The sequence below is a fragment of the Onychomys torridus genome, chromosome 1 (assembly GCF_903995425.1).
Source record: "Onychomys torridus chromosome 1, mOncTor1.1, whole genome shotgun sequence".
NCBI lineage: Eukaryota > Metazoa > Chordata > Mammalia > Rodentia > Cricetidae > Onychomys > Onychomys torridus.
In genome coordinates, this window is record NC_050443.1 from 665,812 (window position 1) to 692,122 (window position 26,311).

Genomic DNA, 26,311 nt, shown 5'->3' on the forward strand with positions numbered 1-26,311 from the left:
CTTTGATCTTGGATGAAGTCATACTGCCTGTGGCTGGAGAAGATCATAGAAAATATTTTTCATCTGTCTTGTGATTGTTAATGTGGGGCCTGAGATTCAAACCCTGAGGGAAGAAATTATTGGATAATTCCACAGGGGAGTGAAGAGTCTTGTCACGAAGAACGTGGGATGATTCAAGGGATAACTCCAGTCACCAATAAAATTATGAACAAACATGCACACACATGTGAGCTATGCACATCCACGCTGGATGCTTGGAGTTCACATTATCATACTCATGAATGTCCAGTTACATTGTTAATATGCTGTTCTCTTGGATTTTTATCTCTTGCTTTCTGCAGATTCCTATTCTTGTGTGCTCCTACAGCAGCAGTGAGTGCTTAGTCAGAAGGAATTACCGTTTAACTGGTAAAGGAAATGTGGTGATTACTGGGTTTTTTCCTGCTTTTGCTATCCGTCCACTCAACAAAACAATTGATTGGCGGATGACTAAATTTAACAGAGATTTTATGGTTGAGTATGTCTTTTTTCCATTTATTCATTGTCTAAACTTGGCATTCATATGGCCTGGGGGAAGTACAGAGTTCAATATCATTATTCCTCTCTTCCATCCCTAGATCTCTTCTGTGGTGCTGTCTTCTCAGTGACTCATCTTGTGTTTTCAAGCTGAAAATGGCAATTTGGGTTTTATTCTTTTTCTTTTCTACAGTAGGCATCGGGAATATCCCCCATATTTTCAGCTAAGCCTCTAACTCCTCAGGATTTGGATGTTTTCAATATTAGCTCTACTGTAGATGGATTGGATAATAGAAGGATGATACAGTATTTGATGAGACTCTAGAAGTCTAGCTGTGCTCCTGTGAGAAGAATTGAATGCCATTGAAGTTAGTGACCAGTGATCTTCTTGTGTGTTAGTCACAAGTGTTATCTGTGTATGCTACTCAAGATTTGGAAGCAGGGATACCAGAATTAGACGTTGGGACCAATTTTCTGCTTTAGAAATGCCTTCACCTGTCTCAGATTCTCTTATCTGTCTTCTAATAGTTGTATTATCTGATAACTTGGATGCTTACCTGTTAGTTCCATGAAAATACAGTGTGTACTTGTTCATAGTTATGAATGTATTTCTGTGTGCCCCTTAATTGCAATGAGGCTTCTGATTACTGCTTTTAGTTATTCTCAAAGATATAAGATTAAGACATAGTGTCCGACAAGTCTAACTGAGTATCTTAGGTCCTGCTAGAGAGAAACAATGGGGTTTAAAAGAAGTCAGGTGAGTTTTATACCAGACTGACATGCTCATAACTGTGGGTAACCACACAATAAGTGTATGAAAATGAGAAGTGCAGCTTACACTCAAGTATGAATTTACAATGGCAACATGGAAATACATATTCAAGACTTAGGTTGGAGGCAATGGGTGGAAAATCACCTAAAATAAACATAAGACTAAGGACGGATAATTGCCAGAATGGCAATACTGTGTCTGCTGACCTGTGGCTGTGGAGAAAGTAATTAATTCAGCAGTGGAAGAGGAAAAATGTTCAAGTGTGAAATGTCATTTGATATTAAGAATATCTTAAATGGATTAATCTGAAATGGACATACTGAAGGAGGCAGGGGATATTTACAAATTGGCATCTAGATAAAATATTATGTGGAGGAGTCTACTGGCTCCAGGGATGATTGCTTACTTCAAGTAAGGTTAAGAAGCTCTATGGTCTACCAGACATTTGAACTTGTATACCGGAAGTAGATGTGTCTGCTTTACAGCAGATGATGTCCCTGTTCTTCCCTGTTCCTCCTCTTCTTCTCTGCTCTCCAATCTCAGCAGCTCAGCCACCACTGTGCATCAGCCTAGGTCCCTCTTCAGCTTATACAGCAGCAACCGCGTGCCTGCAAAGGGACTGTAAAAATGTGAGCTCTCTGTGGCTGGGTTGTCTAATATGTAAATGAGGAAGGAGTATTGTGTTAGTTTCATCTAATATCTTATGATATGAAAAATGAAACTAAAATAACCTTGCAATTATACAAGCAATAGAAGTCACCATGTTTGATTTAGACAACACATTTTTAAATTATACTTTTCATAGAGAGTGTGGCACAGGCAACTATATACACTGCAAGGATCACAGCTGCTTTCATGCTTTTGATGAACTTCTTACACAGGTGAGGGAAAGTATGTATGTAATTAGCAAAGTGCATTGTTCTGTCCTTCTCCAGTTAAATTTCCTCATGTTCTCATGGTAGCACTGTAAGTATATTAATCTTCATTGTCACAACTACAAGAGATCATGAGTTGTGGGGCTAGCATTATTTTCTATTTCACTAGTCTTTGTGTGGACTAATTATCTAACTGGATTTTACTTTCCTGTTTAAAGATGATAAATAAATATTTGATAGGTACAGAATAATGTCTAATAGATACAAAATATGTCTACCATCTGATTAAAGCAGATTAATCTACATAAGCACATGTTGATGCACACTGTAGAATCTTTTCTGGATGGTGATTAATTTCCCTGCAAAGCAATAATGACAGACAGTTTCTATAACTGTGTATGGGAATGCTTTTCCTTAACACTAACTTAGAAATACGACTAATTTAGTATGTCCAAGCTGCATTGCATCAGTTATGTGTGCATTTGTATATTAAGAAATTGAAGAGGTCATGAACTAGATGAATATGAAAAGTCAGATTTTAAGTTTTTTTTTTTTTTTTAGTTTATTGTGGATATTCACCATTTCTCAGTAGTTTTCAAATTAAAGGACATAAATATCTGGTTACAGGTTATTTAAAAATCTTTTAGGATGTAAGGTTTATTTCAAATATTTACAATATTTCATTCTGAAGGTATAAGAAGACAAGAACTTTTAATTGTACAATGTCTATTTATCTTTTTATGAAATAATTTTTTATTAATTTTACACACCAACCACAGATACCCCTCTCTTTCTGCCTCCTACACCTACAGCCTTCCACCTACCTACCCACAGCCCATTCCCTCCTCCAACAAGGTAATGTCTGTCACAGGGAGTGAGCAGAGCCTGGTGTATGCAGTAGAGCCAAGTCTAAGGTCCTCCCCCTGCCTCAAGGCTGTGCAAGGTGTCCCACCAGCTCATGCACTAGGGATGGATCCTGATCCTTCCACCAGGAGGCCCCTAAAGCAGATAAAGCTACACAACTGTCTAGCTTATGCAGAGGGCCTAGTCCAGTGCCATGAGGCTCTACATCTGTTGGTCTAAACTCCATGAGTTCCCACTAGTTTGGTTTGGTTGTCTCTGTAGGTTTCCCTATCATGATCTTGATGCCCCTTGCTCATAGAATCCCTCTTCTCTCTCTCCTGGGGTTAAGCATGGTGCTTGGCTCTGGATCTCTGCATCTGCTTCCATCACTTACTGGATGAAGGCTTATGATGACAGATAAAACCAATCTGTTTATTCTTTTATTCTTATTCATCTTTGGTCGTGAATCTCCAATCTAAAATAACACGGGAAAATGCATGTTAACTATACTTAGCATTTTCCCTCCATAATAATTCAGACTCTCAACGATTGGGTTTTCTCTGAAAGTAAAAAGATCAGGTGAATATGAAGTTGTACACTGGATTACCTTCACCAGTTTTATTCAGAAGTTTGAATATTTATTGAATCTCTTTTGCTATAGAATAGAAATGATGTGAGGCTGGAAATACTTACCAACCCACACAGGATATTGTTCCTTTCCTACTTTTCCTACTCACCAGTCTGGAATTCTACACCATTGTCATACTTCTTAAAATATTATTGTTTATCAAATATCAAAATCCTATTTTTCAGTAATGGCACATCCTTTCTGTTTAATCCTCAATTATTTGCATTGATTTCCTTAAGTTGTGAATTGCCATTGTTCTCAGTAATATTTATATAAGCTCATAAAAATTTACACAAGTTTTGATATATTTATCATCATGACATCAGTATCTATTTATGGGATAGAGGATGATAATTCATCATATGTAAAAAATGTACAATGATTAAATTATGAAGTTTAATATACCCTTCTTTCAACTTTAATCATAGTAATTATACATTGTTCTGGCAAACCATGTGCTATTCAAACCAAATATGTTGCTGGTTATTGTGGTGGTGCACACCTATAATCTGTACATTTGTGTAGCACAGACAGGTTTTTAAGGCAAGCATAGTCTATAAAGAAAGTTTAAGAAAACCCAAGTATATTTAACAATAGCATTCTTTTTTTGCATTAAGAATTTTTTTTTTCAATTTACACCCCCTATTCCCTCCTCTCTCCTCCCCAGCCTCCCTTTTTCCCTACAAGAAGGCAAGTCCTCCCAGAAGGGAGCACTTCCAGTAAAGGCAAGTCCAAGCCCTTCCCCCTGCCTCAAGGCTGTATTATGTAGTGGGCTCCAGAAAGGCCCCTCAGGCACCAGGTATGGATTCTGATTCTACCTCCAGCACCTCCCCCGCCCCAGCAAATCAAGCTACAAAGTTGTCTTGACATGCAGAGAGATGACCGAGTCAAACTAGTGGAAATTTATGAAAGTTGGATCAATGGCTATGGAACCTGAAACAGTAGTATTCTTTTAGAAGTATCTTTCTAGATGCCCTTAAGTACCAGGAGTACTTTGTAAGTAGACCTAATAAAAACAACACAGTTTGTGAATACCTTTTAGTGAACAACTCATATTTAATACTGTTGGGCTAGAATATAAACCCCTATTAAGTTGACCGCAGTGTGTTTGTATCTTGGTTTCCAGCAGAACAAAATGCCAAACTCCTAGTCTGTTAAGTGAAACAGAGAAACATTGTCCCATTATTTTTGCACTGATATGTATATAATACATAAAAACATAAAGGAGTCCTTATTTACGTCATCTGAGCTGTATAAATATTTTTCAAGATTTTAAAGTAATATGTTTTGTGTTGAAACTGTCTTCTCAAAAGTTGGAGCATCAATGACCATTGGATGGTATAAAACAGAAAGTTTCTGGGCAAGAATGCTGATATTTTGAGAGCATTTTGAAAGTATTGTTTCATGTGTTGTGTTATTGAATGGTGCTATATGCATAGTGGACAAACAGTAATTTCTATAAACATATCAGCTATCTAGAGGTTTAGAAGTGCACTAGGTGAGTTCAATATAAAGATGGAGTTGACTTATGATGTTCTTTGACTTCAGAATTTCTATCTTTGGGTTTTTTGTTCCATGTTACTTGTCTGTTGCTGAAAATGGGGAATTGGAGTCACTTACAACCTCCGTTCTGGGTTTGATCTGTGCCTTTGAATCTAATATTGTTTCATTAAGAAAGTTGGAAACTCCTGTGTTTAATGTGAACATGTTTAGAATTGTAATACCTTGTTGTTGGATTTTTTTTTCCTTTAATGAGTAGAAAGTATGCTTCACTATTTCTTCTGAATAGATTTTGCTTGACGCCTTAGTTGTCACACCTTAAGAGAGTTATGCATGCTAAGTTTTTAGTTGCATTTACTTGGGATCCTTTTTCCATCCTTTAACTCTAATTTGAGGTATATCATTGTTGTAAATTGTGTTTCTTGGAAACAGAAAAATCCTGGGTATTGTTTTCTGATTCAATCTATTTGTGTTGTCCATGAGATCATAAATATTAAGTTATTATTGGATGATATGTATGTAAGTAAATTGGTTGCAAAACGTGAGTTTTGCAACTCTGTGCGTTTGGTGTCCTGGGTTCAGCACAAAAAAAAAAATGTAAGTAAATTGGTTGCAACAACTCTGGGTTTTGTTCTAGATTTTGGCACCAAAACATGAGTACTACAAATCTAGGGAAAGATGTCCTGACTACCTGGGGAGGCAGGCAACACCTTGAGCTGCTTAGGACAGCACTGATGGCTGAACTTCAAGGAGACAGTTCCACCCTGGAGAGTGAGGTATCCTGGGCACCTGGAGTTGCTCAGAACAACAGCTCTGCCCTGAAAGTGTCCCAGACACCTGGAGCTGTTTAGAACAGCTCTGATGGCTGGAAATGCAAGAAGCAGCCCAAGCCTGGAAGGAAAATTTTTCTGACTTATTGGGAAACTCAGGCCTGGAACTAACTGCTTCAGCAGAGAAGGGTATCCTGACTCTTCCAGGGAGTCAAGGTATACCAGGTGTGATGGAGGGTGGTTTCCCAGCAGGATATAGCAATCCTGCTCCTCTCTTGGAGAGCCCACACAGCTGAGCTTTGCTCCCTCATAAGGGGGCTTCCTAGCAAAGCTCTGCTTCTCTGGCCTAAGACGTTGCTTCTTGTGCTTCACTCTGCAAAATGGGTAACTCCTGCAGAAATGTAGTAATCCCCTCTGGCTCTGGGGAAAAGTATTACTTTTCAGCTCTATTGTTCTGTCCACTGGGGGTCGTCTCAGCAAAGATCTTCTGTTCTGCTCCTCCTTGCTCTGCTCCTTCAGCTCTCCCTTGTTTTGTCCACTGAGGGATGTCTCAGGAAAAATCTTCCCTATGCCAGTGAATGAGGATCTTCACACTCAAAACTCTTTTGAGACACAGATTTATTTGGGAAGGAGGAGTCCAGGAGAGTATCTGCCTTTACCAGGGTGGAGAGAACAGCCATTTTTTTCTACTGACTAGGTAGGGAGGTTTACATAGGATGTCTTGGGGGTGGAGTCAACCAGGGATTGATTTGTGGCCCAGGATTCTACTGTCCTGCTCTCTGACTGGTAGGTTTCACAAGTCAGTTGGCCAGGGGCAGAGATGACTCTAGTCTGACTGAGCCAAACTGTTTCTTTCTGTCTACTCAACCAATATCTGATTGTATTTAAAATCTGCTCAGTGAGATGGAATCCAATACTGCTCAGGTAGCCAAGACCAACTATAAGACAAGATAGGCCACAGACCTAGGGAGAAGCCAAATAATATTGTTTTGCTATAGGAATATTGAAATAAAATGACTCCTTAGGGCATTCTGATATCTTCATAGATACATGTGTTACTAGCCATCATCAGAAAATTTCCCTGCAGAAGTAGCATAGTCAGTCCTACATTGGATGTATCCATATAATCCATTCCCTTGTGGCTCAGGGAATGCAGCAGAAGAGGAGGTGGGAAGATTGTAAGAGCCAGAGAAGATGGACAACACTGAGGAAACAAAGTCATCTAAACATAGCAGGACTGCTGCACATGTGAGCTCAGATAAACTTGGAAGCATGCACAGGACCAATACCAGCATAAAACAGATGCAGTGCTTATGCTGAGAGATGAAGTGGACACAAGCCCCCATCTTTAATTTACAAGCGATCTCAAAGCTATCACAATCCTCCATCTCTAGCACAGTGGAAAAGAGAAAATTAGTTTTATCTAAAAGAGACTTGTTAGGCATACAAATTATTCCTAAAGGAAGGCCCCAAGCTCAGTAGTAGATGGGGGAAAAATAAAACCTCAATGGTATTTTTGAAGGTTAATTTTTTTTAACCTTATATGTCCTTTTTGTGAATATTATAGTTTCTGACATTTTTGTGGCTGCTCAAATCTTTATTAGACCATCAGGTGTTTTAGACAGGCACAGTAACACAGATTCACAGAGTTAAACAAATGCAACATAAACAAAAGTAACATACCTTAAAATAATAGTCTACAACATTTCCCCTTTTTTATAAATTAAAACAAAGGTTTTTAACTTTAACACAGTATAACTACATATAACAAAAAGTTATCATCAGAGAATTACATTTACAATATTCAATCCATTTACATTTAGCAAATTCAGAGAAAGGACTCCACCATCCATCCATCTTAGTGATTCCAAAGATTTATATATAATCTACTTTCTATCATAACTAAGAAAAATTCCAACTATAACTATCTACTCTTCAATGGCATCCAAGACCCCAGAAGGATATAATATTATTTAAGTAAACAAAAGTGCACTGTACAACTTTCAAAAACTCTAGACACGACAGAGACATCATACTGCCTGGACAGCCACCCAAAGATCCTGTGCAACATTGGGGCATCCATCTTTAGCCTACAGGCCTAGAGTATCAGGCAGATTTGTCAGTGAAGCAGGAAATTTGAAAGACTGCGTTTCTGACATTTGTTTTTATGGCTTTCTGTGTATTGAAGCATATGTTTGTCTCTGCATCCCTAGGTGTTCTTTTTTCTTTGGTGCTTATTCTTCTCTTTGTTTTTTCTGCTACTGGCTTGTTTATTTTTATTGTAACTTATCATTATTTTTAGATGCCTGCTTGTTTTCTAATGAGAGAGAAAGAAAGGGTGTGGATTTGGGAGAAAGAGGATGTGGGGAGACCTGGGAAGAGTTAGTAACTGTAATTAGAATATACTGTATGAAAAAATCGATTTTCAATACAAGAAAAAGAAACAATACTCCCATTCTAATTCCAGCAAATGCTGGGAAGATACTAAATCGTGGACTTTTGGAAACAGAGTCATTCAAACTGTAAAACCCATTGCACTAAACTTGCACATATATCATATGTTGTGTGGTATGAGTCTTCATCCTAAATATTATTGTACCTTCTGTGCAGGTTGAAGTTGAGGAACTACCAATGTATTTTGGCCATGATGTTGGCCATTGAGGAGATCAACAGCAATCCCTATTTCTTACCAAACAAATCCCTGGGATTCATTGTTCAGAATGTCCCTCAGGGTCAAAGATACACTCTGGCCAATATTATTGGTACATTTTCAGGCCCTGGTTATGGCATCCCTAACTACAGATGTGCAAGAGAGAGCATGTCAGCTGCTGTACTTACAGGACCATCATGGGCAATATCAGAATACATAGGGACACTGCTGGATCTTTACAAATATCCACAGGTGAGAGAGGGTGATGGGATAGGACATGATGTCAGCTCTACTTGGTGACACTTTAGGTAGCTGTGAGGAAAAACAGTGAAACTTCAATCACTCATACTGGGTAGGGAAATTATGCAAACAGCTGGTGATGCATCTGCATTTCTCTAGCTTGGAATGGAGAGAAGGGAAAGGGTGAAGTAGCAACAAACACTATTGAATTTCTGAATATTGTCTGTACTTTTTGGAAAACCCATAGGAAGGCAAGTTTGAACTTCAATGCTATATTGTCCAATAGATATCAAATCATTGCTGTAGAATTGAGTTAAATTTTATGAAAATGTTCTTCTTTCTGATTGTTTTTCCCTACAGCTTTCTTTTGGTCCTTTTGATACTATCCTGAACAAACAAAGACGGTTTTCTTCCCTCTACCAGGTGGCCCCCAAGGACACATATCTGACACTTGGCATTGTAGCATTGATGCTTCATTTCCACTGGAACTGGGTGGGGCTGTTCATCATAGATGATGACAAAGGTGCCCAGATTCTGTCAGATTTGAGAAGTGAGATGGAGAAAAATGGAGTCTGCATAGCATTTGTGGAAATGATCTTAGCCATCAGGGGTTCATTTATGACAACATCTTGGAAAAATCAGGTGCAGATCCTGGATTCATCAGCAAATGTGATTATTATTTATGGGGACACTGATTCCCTATTAAGCTTAATAGTAAATATTAAGCAGAAGTTAGTTACATGGAAAGTCTGGGTCCTGAACTCACACTGGGATCATTCCAAATTTGATAACTATTTTCTGTTAGATGCATTGCATGGGGCCCTTATTTTTTCATACCATAAGGAGGAGATCATTAATTTTACAGATTTTATTCAGACATCCAATCCTTACAAATACCCACAGGACACTTACCTTCATGTATTATGGCACTCGTTCTTCAATTGCTCATTTTTGAAGAAAGATTGTAAAATTCTAGATAACTGCCTGCCTAATGCCTCCTTGGGATTCTTGCCAGGGAACATGTTTGACATGTCCATGAGTGAAGAGAGTTACAATGTGTACAATGCAGTGTATGCTGTGGCCCACAGTCTTCATGAAATGATGCTCAATCAAGTACACTTTCAATCCCATGGAAATGGAAAAGAGATGGAATTCTTCCCCTGGCAGGTAATGCTACTGTTGTGTATTATAACATCAGCAACATCACACACTAAGAGTGATAAATGTAATCACTAAACAATATGTATTTTAGATTATTTTGTGAAAAATCTCCAAGAGAGACTGTGCAAGGAAGCATCTGTTTGAAGTTGTTATGTCTTTGTATTACAAAGAGTCATACAATATTTCCAGGGTAAAACTTTCAACATAAAAAGTCCACTTAATGTCAGGCGGTGGTGGCGCATGCCTGTAATCCCAACACTCGGGAGGCAGAACCAGGCGGATCTCTGTGAGTTCGAGGACAGCCTGGTCTATAAAGCGAGTTCCAGGACAGCCTCCAAAGCTACAGAGAAACTCCGTCTCAAAAAAAAAAAACCAAAAAAAAAATAGTCCATTTATCCCAGAGATTTCACACATCAGAAAAGTCAGAGACAGAGATCGTGTCAATGGATATGAAAACTTCTAAACTGCTTACGTGATGTAAATTATCACTCATAAAGTCATTCACTTTTTATAGTGAAACTCTAAATATTTTCAAAACTTAGTTGGGTATGACTGTATTTTCAACAAAGGAGAAAGTTGTCTCTATGCACCCTCTGAGTGCTTCGTTCTAATCAGTTTCTAATGGAACTGATTTGAATGTTTTAGAAGCATAATGATGCTTCCATTATCCTACCTTATCATTTGTTTGATGTGATTGGTACCTATATCAACAGTGCTTTTCACAAAAAGGATTAAAATCAATAAGAGATGTTCCCTGATTCTGCCTCTGTTGTACTTCTCTGGAGATTATGTAAGATAACATCATGCATCTCTTTTAGCTTCACCCTTTCCTAAGGAAAACACAACTCATCAATCATGCTGGAGACCATGTGGTTCTGGATGGGAAAAGGCAATCACATGTAGAATATGACATTCTTAATTTTTGGAATTTCCCACAAGGTCTTGGGATAAAAGCAAAAGTAGGAACATTTTCTCCAAATGCTCCAGAGGGCCAAAAATTGTCCTTATCTTATCACATGATACAGTGGGCCACAGGATTAACAGAGGTGAGTTTCATCTTACTTCAGTAATTTGACCAGTATGTAAATTTAAAAAACTATGTTTCTGTGTGTCATGACAGTTCACTGCTCACACAGGGTCCATTTATAGATACATAATGATCACCAATCTTCATACCTAATTTTGTTGGATGAACTATTTATTTTCCAATCTGCACATTTATTTACTGTCATAATTATAGCATCAGTTTCATGATTATTTCTATCATTGTAATGAGTCACTTGACATATTTATTTTGATCCCATCTTGAAAGATTTCAGTCAGTGATCAGGTGATCTTTGGCTTTTTGAACCCTGTCAATGTAGAACATAATCAGAATATGTAGATGCATTAGTTTTTTATTTTGCTATTGCAAAAATTACTTCCAGACAAAGAATATAGGAGAATTTCTCTTGGCTCCCAGTTTCAAGGTATATTCAGTCACTTCAGCAAGCCATGTTTTTAGGGAGTAAAGGTAGCTATTCACATTGTATCAACAGTCAGGGTGCAGAGACAGCTGAACACTGATATTCAACTTCTTTCTTCCTTTTCATTCATTCAGCGACCAGGGCCAATAAATCAGGGCCACCCATATTAGAGAGGATTTTTCAGCACAAGTAACCTAATGAAGAAAAGCTTTCCCAATAATTCTCATAGATTGGTTTCCACAGTGGTTCTAAGACCTATCAAGCTGACAAGATGAACCATTACTACGGAAGAAAAATGTATTTGCCTTTGTATCCAGAAGTCAAGAGGCAGTAGGTTTGTAGTCTCACCAACACATGCTACCAAGGACTTAAATTTTTATCTCGATACTTTGCCCCAATATCATTCAACAATTTTCCAACAAAGTTGTGTTATTGGGGCCAAGTGTTGACCAGCTGGGCCTTTGAATGACTCATTCTACTAGTCGAAACAATTCAACTATTTACATTTAGAGACAATAAAAACAAATTAATGGTTACATATTTTAAAATACTCCACCTAATATAGAATCCAAAAAAATCCTGAATGTTTGCTACCACTCATTTTATTATTCTCAGATTCCTCGGTCTGTATGCAGTGAGAGCTGTGATCCCGGATTCAGAAAAACCCACCAAGAGGGCAAAGCTGCCTGTTGCTTTGACTGTACCCCTTGTCCAGAGAATGAAATTTCCAATGAGACAGGTAAATGCCAATCATGCAGAAAACATTCACATCTGTCCACACCTGCAATATCTTAGCAAATGAAAAATATCTCTAAGTGAACTGACTACAGTAAGATAATCCTCTTCCTCCCAGCTGTTAGTAACAGACTACAGTTCATTTTTTCAAACTGAAATAACACACCCATGGCATTGAAATTTACCTGCCTTGTGTTCTTAACCATTGTGGACATGACTGCCTACAGAAAACTGCTCTTCCTGCACCAGATTATTGTGCTTGGTGTCACCATGCAGCTTGTCTTGGTGTCTTTTCTATTGATATGAAAAGGCACCATGGCCAAGCAGCTTATAAAGAAGGACTTATAATTTCAAATGGTTAGAGTCCATGAAGGCAGAGCATATCCATATGTGGAGGTCTGAATGAAAAGGCCCCCATAGACTCATTTGTTTGAATACTTTTGCTCTGCAATTGAGGAGCAATTTGGATTAGGAGGATTAGGAGGCATGGCCTTATTGATTGAAGGAAATCTATCACTAAGGGTGGGCTTGGAAGCCCACTTCATTCCCAGTTAGCAATATCTATCTAATCTATCTATCTATCTATACATTTATCTATACCTGCCTCCACTGACTAAACTGACTAAGATAGTATGACAACAGGAACATTGGAGAACACATATACTGATCCACATGGAGGAGGCAGTAAGTTACACTGTGAATGGCATGATCCTTAAAGCACTTTTCCAGCAACATGTCCCTTCTACCAGGGGGTAACCTCCTAATCCTTCCTAAATAGTTCCAGCAACTGGGCAGAAGGCATAGAAATTTATGACATATAAGGGACATTCTCATTAAAATTACCACATTTTACTCTCCAGCTGCTGTGTTCTCATGGGCATGTTGTAATTTAAAAAACTCATTTAGGGACCAGAGGTAAGTGCCTAGGGTTATAGTCAGAGAGGCAACCACCCCCTGGGTCCCACCCCTGGGCACCAGCCACTCCAGTGAAGACCTGCCCAACTGGATCCCAGGTTCTGGCCATAGCGCAGGACCCCCTCATCTCCACTGGTAAGGTTTGCCGTCTCCTAGACCCTCCTGTGAACCCTACAACTTCCACGCCCTGCCCACACCCATCTGCGGGAGACCCCAGCCACTTCCGGAGACTTAGAAACCAGCCTCCAGCATTCCATCCCATCCCGGAACTCCCATCTGTACCAGAGCTTCCATCCTGCCTGGGAAATCCCATCTGGACAAGAGGAGCTCCCATCTGGACAAGATAAGGAGACCCCAGGGACTTCCTGAGACTCAGGTTCAAGGCCCCAGCTCCTATCCAGACAGCACTGTCATCTGGACCAGAGTTCCCATCTGGCCCAGAGCTTCCATCTGGACCAGAGAGAGGCTCTCTAAATCTGTCAGCTCTGTCTGGACCAAGTACACTGATAAGACCAAGAACAAGTCCACAAGGAGATGGGCAGACGTCAAAGCAGAAGTACATACAACAAAATAAAGAGCAATACAGCATCACCAGAACCTAGCCCTTCTCCAACAGCTAGACCTGAACATCACAGAATGGAAGAAGCAGAAGGAAACAACCTTATAAGTAACATCATGAAGAGGCTAGAGCTTTATATAGAAGAAATAAAAAATAAAGTGGAGGAACAGACAAAAAATGGAAAGAATGCTATAAAAAAAAAAAAACTAGAGGAAAGGACAATTAAAGCAGAAGAAAACAATAAGTCCCTCAAAGAAAATCATGAAAAGGCAACAAAACTGATAAGGGAAACAGTCCAAGACCTGAAGAGGGAAATAGAAAAAATGAAGAAGACACTAGCAGAAAGAATGCTGGAAATAGAAAATCTGAGTAAACGAACAGGAATTTTAGATGCAAGTATAACAAACAGAATGCAAGAGATGGAAGAAAGGATCTCTGGTGTTGAAGATATGGTAGAAGAAATAGATTCATCAGTCAAAGAAAACACTAAAACCAACAAAGTCATGACCCAAAATGTCCAAGAAAATTGGGACACCATGAAAAGACCAAACCTATGAATAATAGGGATAGAGGAAGGAGAAGAAAACCAACACAAAGGCACGGAAAATATATTTAACAAGATCATAGAAGAAAACATTACCACCTTATAGAACAAAATGCCTATGAAGATACAAGAAGCCTATAGAACACCAAACACACTAGACCCCCCCAAAAAAGTCCCCTCACCACATAGTAATTAAACAACTAAACGTACAGAATAAAGAAAGAATATTAAGGGCAGTAAAGGAAAAAGGCCAAGTGACTTATAAAGGCAAACCCATCAGAGTAACACTCAATTTCTCGATGGAGACTTTGAAAGCCAGAAGGACCTGGACAGATACAATGCAGACACTAAGAGACCATGGATGCCAGCCTAGACTGATATACCCACCAAAACTTTCAGTCATCATAGATGGAGTGAACAAGACCTTCCAAGAAAAAACCAGATTTAAACAATGCTTACCCACAAACCCAGCCCTACACAAAGCACTAGAAAGAAAATTCCAACCTAAGGAAGGCAGATACAACCTCGAAAACACAGGCAATAGATACCACCACAGCAGTAAGCCCCAAAGAAGAGAAGTACACACACACTACTACCAAAAAATAAAAATAATAACAGGAAAGAACAGTCACTGGTCATTAATATCCCATAATATCAATGGACTTAATTCACCTATAAAAAGACACAGACTAACAGAATGGATATGAAAACAAGACCCATCTTTCTGCTGCATACAGGAAACACACCTCTAATTCAAAGACAGACACCTCCTAAGAATAAAAGGCTGGGAAAAGACGTTCCATCAAATGGTCTTAAGAGGCAATCTCGTGTAGCCATCCTAATATCCGGCAAAATAGACTTCAAACTAAAATCAATCAAAAAAGATGATGAAGGACATTACATACTCATCACAGAAAGATCCACCAAGATGAAGTCTCAATTCTGAACATTTATGCCCCAAACACAAGGGCACCCACATATGTAAAAGAAACATTACTAAAGCTTAAATCACATATAAAACCCCACACATTAATAGTGGGAGACTTCAACACCCCACTTTCACCTCTGGACAGACCGGCCAAATTGAAACTTAACAGAGAAATAAAGGACTTAACTGATATTATGACTCAAATGGACTTAATCGATATCTACAGAACATTCCACCCCCCCCCAAAAAAAAGAATATACCTTCTTCTCAGCACCCCATGGAACCTTCTCTAAAATCGACCACATACTTGGCCACAAAGCAAATCTCAACAGACACAAAACAATTGGAATAACCTCCTGTGTTCTATCGGACCACCATGGTTTAAAGTTAGAATTCAACAACAACAAAAAAACAAAACTACAGAAATCCTACAATCTCATGGAAACTGAATAATGCTCAACTGAATCACCAATGTGTTAGGGAAGAAATAAAGAAAGAAATTAAAGACTTCCTTGAGATCAATGAAAATGAACACACCACATACCCAAACTTATTGGACACTATGAAAGCAGTGCAAAGAGGGAAATTCATAGCACTAAATGCCCACATGAACAAGTTGGAGAAATCTGACACCAGTGACTTGACAGCACACCTGAAATTCCTTACACAGGAAGAAGAAAAGTCTCCCAGGAGGAACAGATGACAGGAAATTATCAAATTGAGAGCTGAAATCAATAAAACAGAAATAAAGAGGACAATACAAAGGATTAATGAAACAAAGAGTTGGTTCTTCGAGAAGATCAACAAGATAGACATGCCCTTAGCCATACTAACCAAAAGACAGAGAGAGAGCATCCAAATTAACAAAATCAGAAATGAAAAGGGGGACATAACAACAGACAATGAGGAAATCCAGAGAATCATCAGGTCATACTTCAAAAACCTCAACTCCACAAAGCTGGAAAATCTAAAAGAAATGGATAATTTCTGGATAGGTACCACATACCTAAGTTAAATCAAGACCAGAGAAACCATCTAAATAGTCCAATAACCCCTAAGGAAATAGAATCAGTCATTAAAAGTCTCCCATCCAAAAAAAAGCCCAGGTCCAGATGGTTTCAGTGCAGAATACTACCAGATCTTCAAAGAAGACTTAATACCAATACTCTTAAAATTGTTTCAAACAATAGAAGCAGGAGAAATATTACCAAACTCCTTCTATCAGGCTACAATTACCCTGATTCCTAAACCAAACAAAGATGCAACAAAGAAAGAGAACTACAGACCAATCTCCCTCATGAATATTGATGCAAAAATACTCAATAAAATACTGGCAACAGACTCCAAGAACACATCAAAACAATTACCCACCATGATCAAGTAGGCTTCATCCCAGGGATGCAAAGGTGGTTCAACATACGAAAGTCTGTTAATGTAATACACCATATTAACAAACTCAAAGAAAAAAACCACATGATCATCTCACTAGACACAGAGAAGGCATTTGACAAAGTCCAACACCCCTTCATGGTAAAGGCTTTGGAGCGATCAGGAATATAGGGAACATACCTAAACATAAGAAAGGCAATCTACAGCAAGCCAACTACCAACATCAAATTAAATGGAGAGAAACTCAAAGCAATACCACTAAAATCAGGAACAAGGCAAGGCTGTCCCCTCTCCCCATACTTATTCAATATAGTACTTGAAGTTCTAGCCAGAGCTACAAGACTACATAAGGAGATTAAGAGGATACAAATTGGAAAGGAAGAAGTCAAGCTTTCCCTATTTGCAGATGACATGATAGTATACATGAGTGACCCCAAAAATTCAACCAGGGAACTGATACAGCTTATAAACACCTTCAGCACCATAGCAGGATACAAGATCAACTCAAAAAAATCAGTAGCCCTCCTATATACAATAAACAAACAGGCTGAGAAGGAAATCAGAGATACATCACCCTTTACAATAGCCACAAATGATATAAAATACCTTGTGGTTACTCTAACTAAGCATGTGAAGGACCTATATGACAAGAACTTTAAGTCCCTGAAAAAAGAAATTGAAGAAGATGTCAGAAAATGGAAAGATCTCCCATGCTAATGGATAGGCAGGATTAACATAGTAAAACTGGCGATCTTACCAAAAGCAATCTACAGATTCAATGCAATCCCCATCAAATTACCAACATAATTCTTCACAGACTGGGAAAGAATAATACTCAACTTCATGTGGAAAAACAAAAAACCCAGATAGCCCAAAGAATCCTGTACAATAAAACAACCTCTGGAGGCATCACAATCCCTGACCTTAAGCTCTACTATAGATCTACTGTAATAAAAACATCATGGTACTGGATTAAAAACCAACATGTGGACCAATGGAATCTATTTGAAGACCCTGACATTAACCCGCACACCTATGAACATATAATTTTTGACAAAGAAGCCAAAAATGTACAATGGAAAAAAGAAAGCATCTTCAAAAATGGTGTTGGCATAACTGAATGTCAATGTATAGAAGGCTGCATATAGATCCATATCTGTCACCGTGCACAAAACTTAAGTCCAAGTGGATCAAAGACCTCAACATAAATCCAGTTACTCTGAACCTGATAGAAGAGAAAGTAGGAAGTAGTCTTGAACGCATTGGCACCAGAGGTCACTTTCTAAATATAGCACAGACACTGAGAGAAACAATCAATCAATGGGACCTGTTGAAACTGAGAAGCTTTTGTAGAGCAAAGGACACAGTCAACAAGAGAAAGCGACAACCTACAGAATGGGAAAAGGTCTTCACCAACCCCACATCTGACAGAGGGCTGATATCCAGAATATATTAAGAACTCAAGAAATTAGACATCAAAATGCCCAACAGTCCAATTAAGAAATGGGCTATAGAACTAAACAGAGAATTCTCAGCAAAGGAAGTTCAAATTGCTGAAAGCCATTTAAGGAATTGCTCAACATCCCTAATTATCAGGAAATGCAAATCAAAATGACTCTGAGATACCACCTTAAACCTGTCAGAATGGCTAAGATCAAAAGCACAGAAGACAGCTTATGCTGGAGAGGATGTGGAGCAAGGGGAACTCTCCTCCACTGCTGGTGGGAATTCAAGCTTGTACAGCCACTTTGGAAATCAATATGGCACTTCCATAGAAAATTGGGAATCCATCTCCCCAAGGCACAGCTGAAGAACTCTTGGGCATATACCCAAGGAATGCTCAATCATACCACAAGGGCATTTGCTCAGCTATGTTCGTATCAGCATTGTTTGTAATAGCCAGAACCTGGAAACAACCTAGATGCCCTTCAACTGAAGAATGGATAAAGAAAATATGGTACATATACACAATGGAGTACTACTCAGCAGAGAAAAACAATGACATCATGAGGTTTGCAGGCAAATGGATGGATCTAGAAAAAAGTCATCCTGAGTGAGGTAACCCAGACTCAGATGGACATACATGGTATATACTCACTCATAGGAGGATACTAGATGTAAAACAAAGAAGACTAGACTGCTACACAACTCCACGGAGGCTACCTAGAAAACGGGACCCTAGGAAAGACACAGGGATCACCCAATGACAGAGAAATGGATGAGATCTACGTGAACAACCTGGATGACAGTGGGAGTAATGAAGAGCAAGGTTTGAGGGAAAGAAAGCTTAGGGGAGCAGGAGATCCCACCTGGATCAAGAACAGAAAGGGAGAACAAGGAATAACAGACCATGATAAATGATGACCACATGAGAACAGGAATAGGCAGAGTGCTCGAGAGGTCCCTAGAAATCCACAATGATACATCCTCTGTAGACTGCTGGCAATGGTCAAGAGAAAGCCTGATCTGACCTAGTCTGGTCATCAGATGGCTAAACACCCTAACTGTCATGCTGGAACTCTCGTCCAATAACTGATGGAAGTGGATGCAGAGATCCTCAGCAAGGCCCCTGGTGGAGCTCCAGGAGTCCAATTGTCGAGAAAGAGGAGGGACTGTAAGAGTGAATTGTTAAGACCAAGATTGGAAAAGCACAGGGACAAATAGTCAAACAAATGGAAGCACATGAATTATGAACCAAAGGCTATGGAGCCCCCAGCTGGATCAGGCCCTCTGGATAAATGAGACAATTGAATAGCTTGAACTGTTTGGGAGGCACCCAGGCTGTGGGACTGGGACCTGTCCTTAGTTCATGAGCTGGCTGTTTGGAACCTTGGGCTTACACAGGGACACTTTGCTCAGCCTGGAAGGAGGGGACTGGACCTGCCTGTACTGAATCCACCAGGTTTAAATGAATCCCCAGGGGAGTGGAGTCTTGGCCCTGGAGGAGATGGGAATGGAGAGGATGGGCTGGGAAGAAGGTGGGGGTAGGGGTGAGAGAGGGGAGGATAGGAGGAACCCATGGCTGATGTGTAAAATTAAAACACAAATATAAAAATAATTCATTTAATCTAAGTTCAAAAGTCCCCATAGTAATTCATTATCTCAACACTATTTAAAATATAGCCTTACTGAAACTCAAGGCATTCTTGTAATTGTTGCTCCCTCAAAATCAAAAGACTAATTACACACTTCCTCCAAAGCACAGATTAATTATTAGGATTACAAAATGGAGAAATGGAGGCATAATGAGTATACAGTGGACAAAAGCAAGACCAAAACACAGCCAGGAATAATTCTAGTCCTGTAGCTCCATGTCTGTTGTCAAAGGCCTGGATGACCTTTCCATTCCAGCTTCACTGCCTTCAATGTAGTCCTCTATTGTGGGCTGGTTCCACTCTCTCTCTCTAAACCTCTTCTTGGCAGATATCTCCTCGTTCTGACATATCTGAAACTTGGGTCCTCCAGAATAAACCAATCTTAATTTCCACAGCTTCAAACAATGGACCTTTATGCACTATATATGTGTGGACTCTTTAGCCACATGTCTGGACTTTGCAACGTTTAAATATTGAGGAAGATTCTGTAACCCCTTATCTCATGTATCCTTCATGAGTCTACAGCTGCTACCTTATGGACAACACTGTCAATTTCAGGTCTTTCTGTTGGATAAGGTTGGCACCCTTCAATAATGTTAGAAACAGGGTTCCTTTGTTCTTGCTTTTTAGGAGAAGACAATGCCTTGGAGCCTTTCTTTTCAACAGCTGGAAGTTTAGCTAGGTGGCTTCTTGCCCTAAACATACTCCTGTCATTAAATTTTGGATCAAGCCTCTCATTAATCCTATATCTTTCAGCACAAACCTCGGCACCAGTATTGCATTCCTTGGTGCTCTTTTTCCTATTCTAACCACACGTTCTGGCTTTCATTGTTGATCTCTTTTTTTTTGTTTGTTTGTGGGGTTTTATTTGCCCCATTTAACTGTTTTTCATTGTAGACCTGCATAAGCCTGATCATTAACCAACACATGAGAACACCAATTCTATATTGGTTTGAAATGCCCTCTATCGATCAAATTATTCCACTATTTTTTATTTATCCCCACGCAGATATTTAGGATAAGGTCGCAAATGCTCTCAAACCCAGTTGCAAATACTGTTCCTCTCTGAAAGCTTTTGACCTGGGCTTCCATATTCTCCTTGTCCTATGTACTACTGTCTTCCAAGCTCCTACTACAATGCCTTATTAAGGTCTACTTACAGTGATCAACTGATTTTCTTGTCCAAAGTCCCAAATTCTTCCACATTTGTTCAAACAAACCACATAGTCAAATCATCATGGCAACAGACCAACTTTGATACCAGTTTCTGTTTGTTACTGTGACAAGAAACCATGACTAATAGAACTTATAAAATGAAGTATTTAACTTGGAGCTTTTGGTTTTAGAGATTTCAAGTCTCTGATGGGGAAGCAGAGGTGTGCCAGCATGAAGATGAGAAAGCACATCTTCCTTCACAAGCACAAGGCATAGAGGGCACAGGAATGGCTTTAGTTCTTTTGAACCTCAAAGTCCTCACCTGGTGACACACAACCTCACAAGGCCACACCTCTCAATACTTCCCAAAATGCTATACCAAGTGGGAACCCAGTTATTCAAACAGATGAACCTGTGGGAGCCCATTTTCATTAAGATAACCACAGAGTTGAACACACTCCTATTAAATATGAACTCTTCATAGTGTTCACAAATAAGGACCCATTTGTGGTTTTTGCTCTTATATCTCTAAATTCTTAGTGACCAGCATGGTTCTGAAAATATAGTAGGTCAGAGGGTTGTATTTTATTTCATAGATAGATAGATAGATAGATAGATAGATAGATAGATACAGAGATAACACATAGAAAATAAAATCTAAATCCATTGCATGTGTGTGTGATTGAGTCATTATGTGGAATAAGAAGAGAAATCCCTCTCAGATTTATCTTGCTAACATTTTATGAATAATTATGGTTTTTTATTTATTTTTGGAGGTTTTTTTTCTGGAGCTGAGAACCGAAACCAGGGCCTTGTGCTTTGCTAGACAAGTGCTCTACCACTGAGGTAAATCCCCAACCCCAATTATGTTTTTTTAAATACCTGGAATATTTTAATTAAATAATTACTATCTAGAAAACACTCAAGGATTTACATTCTTTACTTCTAGAATAAGGACTTTCTAAAAAAATTTTAAAATTGGAATCATTTCACACTACATGTGTACAAAGACCTAGTTCTTTTAGCAAATATAATGAAGTTGACAAGATCGAGCTCCTCATCATTACCTTGATGTGTATGACTTATACACACTGGACATGTACAAGGTTCATGTGCTTGTTACATTTACACAGAGGAGGAGCACTTCACCGACCACAGCCAAATCCCATAGGGCTGCATGTTAATAACTAGACTTTAAAAGAAAATGAAGGCTAAGGATGAGAATAGCACACAAACATTAGACAGTTTAGAATTAAATACGGTACTCACTCAAATACTGTGGTGTAATCTAAATCTATTTCATAAAGAAAAATGTTTAATACTGTATGAAGTAATTTGCATGACTTGCATATTACATGCCTTTCTTTTAAAAAGAGATTGAGGGTTGGGGATTCAGCTCAATGGTAGAGCACTTGCGTAGCAAGCACAAGGCCCTGGGTTCGATCCTCAGCTCAAAAAGAGAGAGAGAGAGAGAGAGAGAGAGAGAGAGAGAGAGAGAGAGAGAGAGAGAGATTGAGTTCTGCATATGTATTATGATCTAGGACATTAAGAACAAAATCAATACTCTGAATTTGGGGTTGGGGATTTAGCTCAGTGGTAGAACGCTTGCCTAGCAAGCTGAAGGCCATGGATTCGATCCCCAACTCCAAAAAACATACTCTGAATACAGAAGAGAAGAAGTAACAGTGGAGGAGAGAGACTTGAAAGTGCAGTGTGAAAGTATAACTTCAGAAACTACTGACGTGGGCTTGAGAGATGGCCCCAAAGTTCAGAACACTGGCTGCTCTTCTGGGGATCCAGGTTCACATCCCAGCACCCACATGGCAGCTCACAACATTCTGCAACTCCATTTATGCCCTATACTGCTCGCTTCAGGGCCTGGATACTCATTGTTTCTAGACCTGTAGAAGACACACACACACGAATAAAAAATACATGTTTTAATTTTAAAATAAATGAAATGAGCTGAAGAAAAGGGAAGAAAAACAAATACATTGACAAAAAGCATTAATGCTACTAAACACCAAATTAATTCTTTAATTCATTAACAAATATCAACAAAAGTAAAAATAAAGCCTGCACAATGCAACTGAGGCACATAAGAACTCACAGAGACTGTAGCAGCATGCACAGGGCCTGCCCAGGCTAAATCCAGGTGGGATCAAAGCATAAAAATGAAGTGGACATGAGCTCCCACCCTTACCAAGGAAAATTCTGCAATTGATGCCCACTTGCAAAGGAAAACTAAGTTTTCCCAATGGACTGCCACTAGATATCATAACAGCAGTTAAGGATAGGACTGCTGCCCAGGGGTAGATGGCCAACACAAAATGACCTCAGATGTATCTTTATTTCGGTTTGCTTCTTTGGCCTAGGTTTTGTATGTTTGTTTTGATTTGATTTGATTTGATTTGACTTTTCCTTATATAATGTTATACAACTTTGAGTTTTATACTCTGTGTGTGTGTGTGTGTGTGTGTGTGTGTGTGTGTGTGTGTGTGTGTTTGTAAGAGAGCAAGACAGAAAGACAGAGAGAGATAGAGATTTTAATTGTTTGGTTTGGTTTCTTGGACTTTTATTTGTTTCTATTTTGAAGAGAGAGAGAGAAAGGAAATCTGTGGAATTGTATGTTCATGGTGGTAAGGAGGATCTGGGAGGAATAGGGGAGAGAAAAATCATGATCACAATATATTATATAGGAAGTATGAATGGTAATGTGATGATATAAAGACAATTAAATATATAATTAAAATAAAGAAGTACATAAAAATGTGTACATTTATTAATATATTGAAAATATGACAGAAAAATCCGTAAGCATGCACTCTAACTCAAGAGTAAATTGATAAGCTATCAGGAACAAAGTGTTCAAACACTGTTCCATGAAGACTTTAGAATATACAAGCAATTTTGTATTTATTCATTACATAGATACTATTTTGCAGAGTTATGAGAATAGTGTCACTGGTGAAGTGTTTCAAGGCTCCAAGAAGTTAAGATTACTAATTCACTCAGGCTCCTTCAGGGAATGAAAACATAGAGAATATCATGGGCTTTACAAATGTAGGTACATTTGGGATGCATATAGGAGGACATCATTGTAAGATAAGGATTTCAAAGAAAATTCTATCACACTAAATTTCCATGCCCTCTTAAGAATGGAGATGTATTATTGAAGAGGCAATGTCAGACTGAAATTAGGTCCAGATGATGTATGTCAGTGTTCTAATGACTAATAAAACAGATACAACAGGGTCACTAAGGTGAGGATACCATATCAGTAACAGCAGAGAAAGTACTGGGGTTTTTTAATTTCTGTCAGCATGAAATAGAAAGCAAATTGAGTTTAAGAATATTCTCTAAAAAAAAACTTTCTGTATTTGTATCTGAAACAAAGCAAGATGGTTCAGATAACATTGCAATGTTCTGGAGCAGGGAAGTGACTTAGAATAAAAGGGGAAACCTGAGTATGCACTCATGATCACCTGCATTTCTGCCAGATGTGGACCAGTGTGTGAAGTGTCCAGAAACTCACTATGCAGATACAAAGAAGAGCTACTGCCTACAGAAAAGGGTGACATTTCTGGCCCATGATGACCCCTTGGGGAAGACGCTCACCTTCATGTCCCTGGGTTTCTCCTCACTCACAGCTGTTGTTCTTGGGGTGTTTCTGAAGCACAGAGACACTCCCATTGTCAAGGCCAATAACCGGCATCTCAGTTACATCCTGCTCATCACTCTGACCCTCTGTTTTCTCTGTCCCTTGCTTTACATTGGCCATCCTAGCACAGTCACCTGTATCCTGCAGCAGAACACATTTGGACTTCTGTTCACTGTGGCTCTTTCCACTGTGCTGGCCAAAACTCTCACTGTACTTATAGCTTTCAAGATGACTGCTCCAGGGAGAATGAGGAGGTGGCTGCTGATAGCAAGGGCCCCTAATTTCATCATTCCCATCTGTACCCTACTACAAGTTGTTCTCTCTGGAATCTGGCTGGCAACCTCTCCTCCATTTATTGACAAAGATGCTCATTCACAACATGGACACATCATCATCCTTTGCAACAAAGGCTCAGCTGTTGCCTTCTACTGCATCCTGGGATACCTGGGAACACTGGCTCTAGGCAGCTACCTTATGGCTTTTTTGTCCAGGAATCTTCCTGACACATTCAATGAAGCCAAGTTCCTGGCTTTCAGCATGCTGGTGTTCTGCAGTGTCTGGGTCAGCTTCCTCCCCATCTACCACAGCACCAAGGGGAAGGTCATGGTGGCTATGGAAGCCCTCTCTATCTTGGCTTCCAATGCATCACTCTTAGGCATCATCTTTGCTCCCAAGTGCTACATCATACTATTAAGGCCAGAAAGGAACTCGCTTTATCACATTAGGGAGAAAAATGCTAGGAGGAAATACCTTGAAACCTAGTTCCAATATTTCTTAAATTAAAGAGCTTTAAAGCATGATTGTTCTTCACTATCTGAATACTCACATATAAAGGTATGATTTGGCGTTTGATCTCATAGGCTTTTATTTTTTGAATTAAGACATTTTTTATTCATTTTACATACCAACTGCAGATCCCACTCTAATCCCTCCTCCAGCTCCTGTCCCCATCTTCCCCCACAACCCACCCTCATGCCCTCCTCTGAAAAGTTAAGTCCTCTCATGGGGGGTTAGCAAAGCCTTATACATTCAGTTGAGGCAGGTCCAAGCCCATCCCCAATACATCAAGGCAGTACAAGGTGGCCCACCATAGCTAATGGACTACAAAAAGCCAGCTCATGCACCAGGAATAGATCCTGATTCCACTGTCAGGGGCCCCTTAAACAAACCAACCTACACAACTGTCTCCCTTATGCAGAGGCCTAGTCCAGGCCGGGGAGGCACCACAGCTGTTGGTCTGAAGTTCATGAGTTCTCACAAGATTGGTTCAGTTGTCTCAGTGGGTTTACCCATTATGATTTTGATGCCTCTTGTTCATAGAATCCCTCTTCTCTCTCTTCAGCCGGATTTCTGGAGCTCAGCCTGGGGCTTGGCTGTGGATCTCTGCATCTGCTTCCATCAGTTACTAGATGAAGGCTCTATGATGACAGGGTATTCACCAATCTGATTTCAGGGGTAAGCCAGTTCAGGCACCCTCTCTACTGTTGGTACTAGTAGTCTAAGGTGGGGTCATCCTTCTGGATTCCTGGGAACTTCCCTAGCACCCAGTTTCTCCCTATCCCCGTGATGCCTCTCTCTATTGTGGTATCTCTTTCCTCGCTCTCCCATTCCGTCTACTTCATCCCTTATGTATTGTTTGTACACCCAATAAGTTTGTGTCAGAGAAGGATTAATTTTTCATTGTGAGTGGTTATAAATTAGTGGTTGCTTTTGGGTTAGGGATGGGATTATGTGTCTTTTCCCCCTCTCAGCACCAGTACCCCACCTGACTTAGGCTTGTACAGGCTCTCTGCATCCCATCACAGTCTCTGTGCATTTGTATTGGCATTGGTGCTGCTGTGCCTACAAGACCTTGATATCTTCTGTCTCCACTGTCTCTTACAATCTTTCTGCCTCCACTTCCATCAAG

At 39.4% G+C, this 26,311-nt stretch overlaps 1 protein-coding gene across 1 annotated transcript; it reads left to right on the top strand.

Annotated features, from left to right (window-relative positions):
- Positions 1-302: 302 nt before the first annotated feature.
- LOC118571709 (vomeronasal type-2 receptor 116-like) lies at positions 303-25,164 on the top strand. The gene is made up of 6 exons (XM_036170939.1): positions 303-517; positions 8,515-8,806; positions 9,155-9,961; positions 10,774-11,001; positions 12,037-12,160; positions 24,242-25,164. Exons 1-6 carry the CDS (start codon positions 303-305, stop codon positions 25,162-25,164), a joined length of 2,589 nt encoding a protein of 862 aa, XP_036026832.1.
- The last annotated feature ends 1,147 nt before the right edge of the window (positions 25,165-26,311 follow it).

What these genes read in the sequence shown, in the direction of transcription:
- LOC118571709 (XM_036170939.1), top strand. Translation starts at nt 303, where the DNA reads ATGCTGTTCTCTTGGATTTTTATCTCTTGCTTTCTGCAGATTCCTATT. An exon ending in AACAGAGATTTTATGGTTGA is followed by an intron (nt 518 to 8,514) that starts GTATGTCTTTTT and finishes CCTTCTGTGCAG; the next exon opens with GTTGAAGTTGAGGAACTACC. An exon ending in TGAAATTTCCAATGAGACAG is followed by an intron (nt 12,161 to 24,241) that starts GTAAATGCCAAT and finishes CATTTCTGCCAG; the next exon opens with ATGTGGACCAGTGTGTGAAG.